The sequence below is a fragment of the Otolemur garnettii genome, unplaced genomic scaffold (assembly GCF_000181295.1).
Source record: "Otolemur garnettii isolate 467f Iridium unplaced genomic scaffold, OtoGar3 scaffold00098, whole genome shotgun sequence".
Lineage (NCBI taxonomy): Eukaryota > Metazoa > Chordata > Mammalia > Primates > Galagidae > Otolemur > Otolemur garnettii.
Window position 1 is genome coordinate 611,592 of NW_003852493.1, and position 12,146 is coordinate 623,737.

Consider the following 12,146-nt stretch of genomic DNA (forward strand, 5'->3'; position numbering starts at 1 on the left):
TGACAGATGACATTGGCTCAGGGATGTTCTATCTTCCTTGCCAGACTTTCTTAGAATTGCATTGCAATCTAAGAACCTTCCACTAAATCTTACCTCCTTCCCTCTCTCCTTCACAAGGGTCAGATCAGCAGCATGGTCTGGCGGCTCTCCCAGTCTCTCCTAGCTCTAGCCTCATTTTCCCTTACAGGTATTTCCCTTGCTTAAACCTTATAGAATCTCTTGCATGTCTAATTTGTCTTAGCATGTGCTTCTCAAAAGATGTGAACCACACATTTTATCTCAATTTGCTTTTTTTTTTTTTTTTTAAAAAAAACCTTTATACTATATTTTGAAATACATACATTTTGTTAACATGTACTTGTAGGTCATCCATTGTAACTGCTACATAGTATTTCATCATACAAATGCACCACAACTCATTTATCCATTTCACCATCATTTCCAATTTTTATAGATTATAGAGAGCACTGCATGGAATATTCTTGTACACACCTTTCGGTGCACATGCACAAAGAAAGGTTTCTTTGGTATATATTCCTAAAAGATATTGCCAGATCAAAATTATATGCGTCTTCTTCTTTATTACTTATTACCACTTGCTCTTCACAGTGGTAAGGGTCATTTTCCACTCCCATTAGCCATGTATGAAAATTTCTTCTATATTTTGCCAACATTGTTATTGCTGGACTTAAAAATTTGGGGGTGTTAGGTCAAAACAAGGAAACAAATGTTGAATAAACAAAATATGGCAAAAATATTCAAAAATATTTTGTTGAATAAACAAAATATATTCTTATGCTTGATTATTTAGTGATTATAAAGAGAAAAAGTATTGAATATGCTACAACATGGATCAATCTTGAAAACAATATGCCTTCCTAGCTAAATTACAGGCAATTTAAATCTAGGGACCATCTTTTATACATCTTTGTATTCTTTTTTTTTCCTTTTTTTTTTTTTTTTTATTAAATCATAGTTGTGTACATTAATACTATCATGGGACACAGAGTGCTGTTTCTATATACAATTTGAAATACTTTCATCCAACTAGTTGACATAGCCTTCATATCATTTTCTTAGTTATTGTGTTAAGACATTTATATTCTACATTTAGAGAGATTCACATGTACCCTTATAGGATGAACCATAGGCGTGATCCCACCAATCACCCTTGTATTCTTAAATTACTAAGCACTGTGTTGGATGATTAGATACATAGTATAACATGTAAAAATACTTTGGACTGATTTTAGCCCATCTCCTTACCATCTGCATCATTCCTAATAAATGAGTGGATAAAAATTTAGCTTATCAAGGATAATAATTGATATCTTACTGTACATTAAACTTCTTTTAAAATTGTTGCCCAATTTTATATTAGGCCTTCTGACTTTTTATCATTTGGTCTTAATGACTAGCTTAGGCTGCTCCTAAAAGTAATGGCCTGTTCATTTATTTCATCCATCTCAGTAATTGATGCAGTTCATTGAACCCAGTAGTTTGACTGGTGTGATTGATATGGAAAGTAAATGCAGCTGAAATAATTATGACAAGCATTCAAGAGCCTCATTTGTCTACTATCTATTCTGTTGTGATCCTCAGAATAAAGGGTGTGTGGGGCCCTTTCATCTATGTCACTGGCCCAGTTAGTTGCCAGAGACATCCAAAAAGGTAAGGAATGGATTGTCTGTGCTCTTTTCAATAAGAGTCATTCACTTCTTTCACTTTCTGAGATTCCCCATTAGGTGCCATTTGAGCAATAACTTTTCATTCTGTAAAGAAATTTCTTAAATAGGGCCAAATTCTTCTTAGTTCTCAAATCCATCATCATTCATTCACTCCTTCATTTATTAATTTATTCAACTATCATTTTTTGTGCACATTTGTGTGCTAATTTCTAACTTAGGCTTTAAAGAGAAGCCCCTCTCTTCAAGAGCCATGTTGTTCTGGATGCGATAGTTTATACCTAGTGACATAAAGTAAAGACAATTTGCAAGGTTTCTCTTGATGTTCTTATTCTGGCTTATTGTTTTCTTTTCCCTTATTCTTGAGATAACCAAGTAAATGAGAATAATTAATTTTTGACAAGTTTTCAGTCGTAAGAAATGACAAAATCAAATATGGTTAATATTCAGAATTTGGTTAAAAGGTAAAAAGATGTCACCCTGTGACATGAACTTGACCTCTAGCTCCATCTTATGAAATTTCTCCCATGCTAGCATCTTCTAGGGCAGGACACATGGAGTCCGGAATGTAGCAGCTAGAGAATGTTCTAAGGCTTTCTCTCCTCTGGGCTCAACGAGAGCCTGGAGACCAGCACTGCATACTCCATGTTGAGATCCTGTGGAGAGCTGGCTTCAGGATCCTTGACATTTAAGAGGAGGGTCAGCATGGGTCATAAAGTATACCCATCCTCCCCGACCTCCAGAAGAGCTGAATGATAGACATATTTATCTTTACCTCGAAGTAGAGAGTAATGGATGGGGGAGAATAGCTTCATATGCTGTTGCCTTGATGGAGGATTGAAAACCTGCCGGTTGCTACATGGCCAGCCCATAGGACCTTCTGCCTCTTGTGATCAGCCAGCCACTCAAGGTATCAGCAGCTATGCCAAAGTCTCAACTGGCAGAGGAAGAAAAATTACAGTACATCTAAGCAGCCCTAATGGGAGAAAAAGATAAACAGAACAATCAGAATAGGTCTCTAATGAAAGAAATGCTGAATGGGGTGACAACAACTTGAACAAAACAATCATTAGAACCCTTCAATGACTTCAAGTAAATTACAAATTAAACTTCCTAGAAATAAGAAAATATGACTTCTAAAAAAAAAAATTCTACCTGTGACTTATAAGAAGGATTAGCTGTTTATATAATCAGGAAAGACTAGTATACCTACATTTGAATTTTGAGAAAACATATTGAGCATCTACTATGTGCCAGGCAGTAAACTAAGGCCTGGGGATAAGTGGCAATAAGAAATTCATGGCTTTGCATCCTGGAGCCAAAAGTCTTGGGAATGACAAAAGGAGTGGTCAGAGAAGGTTGTTCTGAAAAACTGACATGATAATGAATATAATTAAATTTTAAAATAGAACAAACTTCATATGGAAAAAAAGTATAGTGGGACAGAAAGTTCATCTCTTTGGAGTTATTTGACTCAGATGAACTATAAACATGCCACTGATGTTGTCTATTAAGGAATTGAGGAGTCTAGCAAATTCCATCAAGAAGAGTAAAGTGTAAATAAGATAGTAGTAAGTAAGTAAGTAAGTAAGATAGTAATAAGACCTGTCACAATACAAGTGCGGTGGATTGATAGTAACTAACATTTTTTAAATTTGTGTATTTTGCACCGTGCTAAGCATTACATTTATTGTCTCATTTGGTCTTTATAAAGTAACTTTTATACCTTCCCCATTTTGTGCATAAAAAATGGAGAAATTATTTGTTATTTGTTCATTAACAAAGACAGTAAGTAGCCAAGTCAGCACTCATGTCTTCCGGACTACAATGAACTCTTATCCACTACCCTACACTTCTCTAACCTGGAGTCTTAAGTGTCATCCACTCTTGTGTCTCTAGCATGGTGGGAAAAGAGATCTCTTCTGATGACCAGCAACATGACCAGCGATATTTCTTTTGGTAAAAGAAATATTCCTGGAGCCTAGAAAGCAATTCACTGAGAAGACTGCTGCACTTTGCTGAAAATACACCATTTAGTCATTCAGTTCTCTTGCCTTTAATTGGACTCTCAATCAATAAATTAGTTTTTGGATCTATAATGCATTTTTTTCAGTGAACTCAAGTCTTCTGACTACGACACCTGGTTTTTCTAATAGACACACTTTTCTTTGTAGTTCTTAAATTGGCTGTTTGTGAATTTGGTTGGTAAGAATTATTTGCTTAGACCTGATTATGTCTTTTAAAATGCAATGTTAAAACTTTAAATTAAGTCTTACTTTTTAAAAACATTTTTTGAAGACAAGATCATCCTCCATCACCCAGGCTGGAGGGCAGTGATATGGTCATAGCTCACTTTTGCTTCAAACTCCTGGGCTCTAGTTATCTTCTTGCATCAGCCTCTCAAAATGCTGGGATAACAGGCATGAGCCACTGTGCCCACCCTACTTTTTACTTTTAAAACAAAGGCCAAACACCTTCTGAAACTCAGTCTCATTAGTCATCACTTGGACTTTTATATAGGTATATATTTTCAATAAAAGAATAATCTTCCACAACTTGGTATCTTCAGATGAGAGAAATAGGACCTATGCATTCAGTGTTGAGACTATAAAGGTTCTTTTAAAAACAAACATATAGTAAAATTAGCACAGAAAGATCTTCAAACGTTGTGGACTCCACAGAGGATTGCACAGGGGAGATAGAAAGGAAAGTTTATTTAGGTGTCCTCTCAGATAATAAATTTAAAATTTGCCTTCAAAATTTTGTTCTCTGAGACTTTGCTCAAAAAGCAGGAAGTTTAGTGTAAAAGAAGTTTATGTAGTAAATGAGGTCTTTGTAATTTTTAAATGAATTTAACTTACTTTATTAGGTAAATTCTCTTATTGTTTTCATTTTGCAGATGAGCAAACTGAAGCCCAGAGAGCTAATGGCATGTGCAAGTTAATAAAGGGCAGAGCTAGACTTTCAATTCAGACTCTAGGCCCTACTTAAGTTCATTTTTTTTTTTTTTTTGAGACAGCGCCTCAAGCTGTCCCCATGGGTAGAATGCCGTGGCATCTCAGCTCAGAGCAACCTCCAACTCCTGGGCTCAAGTGAGTCTCCTGCCTCCGCCTCCCAAGTAGCTGGGACCACAGGCACCCGCCACAATGCCTGGCTATTTTTTGGTTGCAGCTGTCATTGTTGTTTGGTGGGCCTGGCTGGATTCGAACCCACCACCTTAGGTGTATGTGGCTGGCGCCTTAGCCACTTGAGCCACAGGTGCCGAGCCTCAAGTTCAGTTTTTAAGTCACCACAGACTTCTTCCTTCCCATCTTCCATTCTCTCCAGAACATTCAAACCCTGGGTTTGAAAAATTCCTGTGAATTTTTTCCCTGGCAACTTTTCTTTCTCCTGTTATTCACAGAAAGCTCCTAATTCCGTGAACATGCACCTTAAAATCTCACTGCTGCTTCAAGCATCACAAAATTTCCCTCTATGGAAGGAATTTCCATGAGTTACATCTAACTGAGACATATACCAAGGAATGTCTCTCCTGCCATAGAGGCTAGGGAGCAGACTTTGAGAGAGGCTGCTGGACCTTGAGCTCTCCCCAAAATGCACTGAAAACTAGAGATTGGCCTGGTGTTCATTTAAGATGGGAGAACAGAATAATTGAGGCAACAGCCCCAGGATTTTATAAGGCAAGTGCCTGAGTCAGGATTAGAACCCAAGACTCATCAACAACTCCACATGCCATGTAGAGTCTACTATCATGATGTAAGGCTTGAACCTTAGTGGCATTTCAGGTATTAGGCTCCTGACCCCTGGAGGTGGATGCTGTATTTGTAATCAAGCACTTTAGAAAATGTCTAATAAATTAATGGGAAGCAGCTGTCTTTTCTCTTTTATTTTAAAAAGGGAATTTATGGGAATGATATGGGAATTAATATTTATAAAATACTTTTTTATAATTAATTATTTTTTACTGAATCACAATTTTGTGCATTGTTGCATTTATGGGGTTCAGGGTACTGCTTCAATATACAATGTAAAATGTTTACATTGAACCAAGTAACACATCCATCACAGTTATACTCATTTCTTAATAGTTTTGAAATGTACCATTGCATCATGCACATTAGGTGAGGTCCCACTGAATACTCTCCTTTCTCCCATATCCCCTCTCCCCACCCCTCTCTCTCAAAATACTTTTTTTTTGAGACAGAGTCTCACTCTGTGCCCTAGATAGAGTGCTATACTGTCATAACTCACAGCAACCTCAACTCGTTGGCTTGAATGATCCTCTTGTCTCAGCTTTCGAGTGGATGGTGTTACAGGTGCCCTCTACCATGCCCAGCTAGGGTTTTTTTCCTATTTTCAGTAAGGTCTCAAACTCCTGAGCTCAGGCTATCCGCCTGCCTCGATCTCCCAGAGTGCTAGGATTACAGGCGTGAGCCACCATACCTGGCCTATAAAATACTTTTTTGAGAGGAAGAAGCACTATGATTATTTAACAGAATGTAGAGTTATTGGAGAATGACCTTAATCAATCTCTTATAAATCTCTTTAAGTAGGCAAACTATGACAAAGGACCTGATTGAGAGCCCCTAAAAGAAGTCAGGTGCATATCAGTGCAGACCATCAGGCTTGCCAGCATTACAGAAAAGTAGCAGATCATCATGCCGCCTCAGAGCCCTTTCAGCTATAGCTTAGCACTAGTATAAAACTGGGAAGCTCTGGCCCAAGTCACCTAATTGGCTCTAGAGTGATGTCCCATTAAAACAAATAAGTTTGCTTCACAGAGTGAGGTGGATTTTTACTAAATTTAATGGGGAACAGAGGAGGGAAATGGAATACATTTATCACAGCAATAGTTACTAAAGCATCCATATTACATCTCTGATTTAATACAAAAAAGAAAGTTTCTTTCTGTCTGACAGTATCCTCATGTCTACTCCTTTATCTCTCCCATAGCCTTCAAAACTCTTCTGTCTTCTGGAGCTCTTCAGTTCTGTCCATACCTCATTTTGCAAAACAAATATGGTGGCTAGCCTGCTTTACAACCTTGAGAAATCAATCTAGGTTTAGAGACTACCTATAATTTTCAAAGCCTATTCCCAGAGCTTTATGCCAATATTCCTGGAAGCTAATCAAAGTTCAGTCCTGCATCACTTAACAACAGGGACATGGTCTGAGAGATGCAGCATTAGGTGATTTTGTCATGAGAAGATCATAAAACATAGATGCATAAACCTAGAGGGCATAGCCTACTACACACGTAGGTTATATAGCATAATCTACCACTCCTAGGCTACTAACCTGTACAGTATGTTATTGTACCAAATGTTATGGACAGTTGTAACGTAATGGTTAAGTATATGTGTACCTAAACATAAAACAGGTACACTAAAAAGATGGTATTGTAATCTCATGGCATCACTGTTGTATATGTAGTTTGTCATGACCAAAAACATTGTTATGTGGCTTATAACCATATTCATACCACAAAATGTATATTGGTGAGGGCAAAGGAGGAAGGAAAGAGGTGATTACATTGTTAAAATAAACAATAGGAAGAGAGAATACTCCCAGACTCATTCTGGAAGGGCTGTATCATTCTGATACCAAACCAGATAAACAATAAAAAAAATGAACTATAGGCCAATATCTCTGATAAACGGAGTTGCAAAAATTCTCAATAAATACTAGCAAACTGAATTGAACAGCACATTAAAAATATTATTCATCATGATCAAGTGGAATTCTTCTTAGGGATCCAAGGATGGTTCAACATAAGCAATCAATCAATATGGTACAACAGAATGAAGGACAAAAACCTTACGATCATTTCCATTGATGCTGAAAAGCATTCAATAAAATTCAACATCCCAAAACAAGAAAAACTCCCAAGAACTTGGGTATAGAAAGAACTTACTGTATCCTGATAAAGCCATATATGACAGACGCACAGCTAGTATCACATTAAATGGGGAAATAATGAAAGCCTTTACTCTGAGAAGACAAGACACTCACTTGCACCAGTATTAAGCAACATAGTACTGGATGTTCTAGCCAGAGCAATCAGACAAAAGAAAGAAATGAAGGGCAGCCAAATTATTAGGGAAGAAGTCAAATTATCCTTCTTTGAAGACAATATGATCGATAGAAATTTAAAGACTCTGCATAAAAAAAAAAAAAAAAACTATTAGAGGGTGGTGCCTGTGGCTCAAAGGAGTAGGGTGCTGACCCCATATGCGAAGGTGGTGGTTTCAAACCAAGCCACGGCCAAAAACTGAAAAAACAAACAAATAAACAAACAAAAAAGAACTGATAAACAAATTCGGTACAGTTGTAGTATACAAAAATCAACATATAAAACTAAGTAGCATTTCTATATGCCAACAGTAAACAATCTCAAGAAGAAAACAAGAAGGTAATCTCATTTACAATAGCTACAAATAAAATAAAACACCTAGGAATAAACTTAACCAAAGAAGTGAAAGATCTCTGTAATGAGAACTTTAAAACATTGATGAAAGAAATTGAGGAGGACACACACAAAAATGGGAAGCTATGTCATGTTCATGGCTTGAAAGAATCAATATTGTTGAAACGTTCATGCTACCCAAAGCAATCTACAGATTCAATATAATCCCCATCAAAATACCAATGACATTCTTCACAGAAATGGAAAATATAACCCTAAAATTTATATGGAACCACAAAAGACTTAGAATAGACAGAGTCATCCTGAGCAAAAAACCACATTACCTGATTTCAAGTTATACTATAACTGCGAACATGGCGCTGCGAGTGGCGGGGACCCTGCGGGCTCTGGCCTGCAGCCTGCGCTTGGCCTCCACACCCGCCTCGCCCTGCCGGTCTTGCTCCTGGCAGCTGGGAGCAGGTGCCCTCCGGACGCTGTGCACGGGACCCGCTCTGCTCGCAGTGGGTAAATTCACGGAGAAACATGAATGGGTGACAGCAGAGAATGGTGTTGGGACAGTGGGAATCAGCAATTTTGCACAGGAAGCTTTGGGAGATGCTGTTTACTGTAGTCTACCTGAAGTTGGGACAAAATTAAACAAACAAGATGAGTTTGGTGCTTTGGAAAGTGTGAAAGCTGCTAGTGAACTCTATTCTCCTTTATCAGGAGAAGTAACTGAAATTAATGAAGCTCTGGCAGAAAATCCAGGACTTGTCAACAAATCTTGTTATGAAGATGTTTGGCTGATCAAGAGGACACTGAGTAACCCTTCAGAACTAGATGAACTAATGAGTGAAGAAGCATATGAGAGATACGTAAAATCTACTGAGGAATGAACATGGGACTCCCGAATAAACTAGTGTGAAATAACTTAATCCAGAATCGTTGTCTTTAATCAGTAGTGGATAGGTGACTTAAAATAGCAACTACTCTCAACACTGCTAATGAAAGAAAATAGTCCTTAACTTTCTAATGGTTGTAGATAAACAAAATATGCATCTTTTTAAAAATACTCTATGATTTTTAGACTAGCCTCTAGTATTCATATTTCAGGAAATTGTCTATGGTAAAAACTAGTTATAAAAATTACGTAATGAAAGGATAACATTGTTATCTTAAGCCTCATATAATATTGTAACTTGCTTTCATCCATACCAGAATTTGAGTTGGAATACTTAATGATCTTTCCATTGGAATTAACTGGGAGTGGAGAAGTTTTTCTTGGTTGTACAGTGGTATTATCTTAATTTTGTAATATACTGCATTTGCTGGCACTATTTTTATACAGTGAGCAACAGCTTTGCAGCAAACTAATAAAATATTCAACTTCTTCATTAAAAAAAAGTTATACTATAGAGCCGTAATAACCATTAAAAACAGACACATTGACTAATGGAACATAATAGAGAACCCAGAAATAAATACACACATCTATAGTGAATGTATCTTTGACAAAGGTGCCAGGAACATACAGTGGGGAGAAGGCAGTCTCTTTGATAAATGGTGCTGGGAAAACAGGATATCCGTAGGCAGAAGAATGAAACTAGACCCTTATCTCTTTCCATCTACAAAAATCAAATCAAAACGGATTACAGACTTAAATCTGAGATTTGAAACTATGAAACAGATATAAATGCTCAGGGACTTTTTCCATAATACCCACAAAACACAGGCAACCAAAGCAAAATTGGACAAATAGGATCCCTTCGAGCTAAGAGCCTTCTTCACAGCAAAGGAAACAATTAACCAAGTGGCAAGACAACCCACAGGATGAAAGAAAATACTAACAAACTACCCATCTGAAAAGTGACTTATAAGTAGAAGATGTAAGGGGCTCCAACAACTCAAGAGGAAGAAATCAAATAATCTGACTTAAAAATGGGTAAAGGGTCTGAATAGACATTTTTTAAAAGAAGACATACAAATGGCCAATAGGTATAGGAAAAAATGTTCAACATCATTAGTCATCAGAGAAATGCAAATCAAAACTACAGTGAGATCATCTCACCCTGGTTAAAATGGCTTTTATCAAAAAGACAGGCAATAACGAATGGCAGAGAGGATAGGAATAAAAGGGAAATTTGTATGCTATTAATGAGAATGTAAATTAGTTCAACCACTATAAAGAACATTATGGAGGTTCCTCAACAACTGAAAATAGAACTACTATATAACCCAGCAAGCCTACTGCTCAGTATACAGTATATCCAAAGGAGGGGAATTCAGTATGTCAAAAAGATGTCTGCGTTCCAATGTTTGATGCAGCAGTATTTATAATAGCCAAGATTTGGAATCAACATAAGCATCCATGAGTGAATGAATGGATAAAGAAATTATGGTACATGTACACAATGGAATTATCATATAGACGCAAAAAAAAGAATGAAATCCTGTCATTTGCAACAACACAGATGGAAACTAGAACATTGTTAAGTGAAATAAGCCAAGCATAGAAAGAGAAACCTCACGTGTTCTCACCAATATGTGGGAGCTAAATATTAAAAACAATTGATCTCATCAAGACAGAGAGTAGAATGATGGCTACTAGAAGTGGGAAAGGTAGGAAAGGAGGGAGGTGGGTATAGTTAGTGGGTGCAAATATATAGTTAGAATGAACAACATTTGATAGCACAACAAAGTGACTATAATCAATAAAAAGTTAGGATGTACATACTTTAAAATAACTAGGAGTAGAACTGGAATGTCCCAAATACAAAGTAATGGCAAATGCCTGAGGTGATGGATACCCCAATTACCTTGATTTGATTAATTCACATCATATGCTTCTATTAAAACATCACATGTACCCTTTAAGTATATACAACTACTATGTACCTATAATGAAAATTGAAAAATTATAAAAAGAAAAATGGACTAGTTCTCGAAAATGCTTTTAAAACTTAAAGAAAATTTTAATTATTAAAAATAAAGAACCATGTAGGAAAATAAGGGTTTGGGGAATTTATGATGCCCCAATATCTCTGAGTTCTCTGTGGTAGGAGGGGAAAGATTACTGTATCTGCTGTGCTTAATATTTATGGAATGAGATAAAGAAGGTATATTCTCTAAGCAAATAATGATATTCCTTTATGGGAATTATAGATAAATAAATAAAGTTAAATTAGGGGACTCTGCCAATTGTAACCAAATGACAGACTGAGCCTATATCTCGTTTTATTAATATTTAGACTGGACAGAAAGGAAATATAAATTTGAATAAAAATATAAAATGATGGAGTAAATAAATAATGATATGAAGAGATGAAAATTTGCTGAATCAGAATTGCTAATGCTTAGGATATATGATATGTTAGGTACAATTCCAAGGCATTTGTATGTATAGAAAGGAGGTCAACATATACCCCAAAGTTGCACATAAATGAAACATATACAAAATACAATTATAGAATGTGACATTAAAACTATTGTAGAAATTATTTGTTCTGCTATAAATCAAATAAATAAATATAAAGCATGTTAAATTTTAAAAACAGAAGATTTTTTTTCTTTTTCTCCATGTACTGACATCTGGATTTTTCCTTTCATCTTTAGATTTGACTGGTACCCAGCATGAATCAGTTAAACCTAAGATTTGATTTGAGATAATCACTAACATGAAGAAATATTATAAAACACAGTGCCTAATTTCTTTATTGTCAGTATAACCTAGTTGATAGTCTTAGTTGCAAATAGTTTGTAAACAGAGTCAAATTCAAGAAACTGGAATTGAATGATAACTGAAACTGAGAGGATAGTAAAAGATTATAAATATTTCTAAGAAATATGATTACACACTAACAAAGTAGAATATAATAGTCTGTGTAAGAATAAATGAGTAAAAACTGAGTGAGAAGTGACATTTGAAGGTTGTTTAAAATAAGCAAGTAAACTTACCTTTGGGCAGATTTCATTCAGAATTCAAAACATTTAGAGAGATAATGAAACGGAGAAAATAAAGTGTATAACCTGGATATTTATGTTTTACATGTATTTGG

The 12,146-nt window shown here is 36.0% G+C and overlaps 1 protein-coding gene across 1 annotated transcript; it reads left to right on the plus strand.

Moving 5' to 3' along the window:
• The first annotated feature begins 8,465 nt into the window (after positions 1-8,465).
• Positions 8,466-9,016, plus strand: LOC100961661 (glycine cleavage system H protein, mitochondrial-like). The gene has a single exon (XM_003795941.2). It carries the CDS (start codon positions 8,466-8,468, stop codon positions 8,985-8,987), a length of 522 nt encoding a protein of 173 aa, XP_003795989.1. The 3' UTR covers positions 8,988-9,016.
• Positions 9,017-12,146: the final 3,130 nt, after the last annotated feature.

Bases quoted from the DNA above. Each gene is read 5' to 3' on its own strand.
- LOC100961661 (XM_003795941.2), top strand. From the start codon at position 8,466: ATGGCGCTGCGAGTGGCGGGGACCCTGCGGGCTCTGGCCTGCAGCCTG.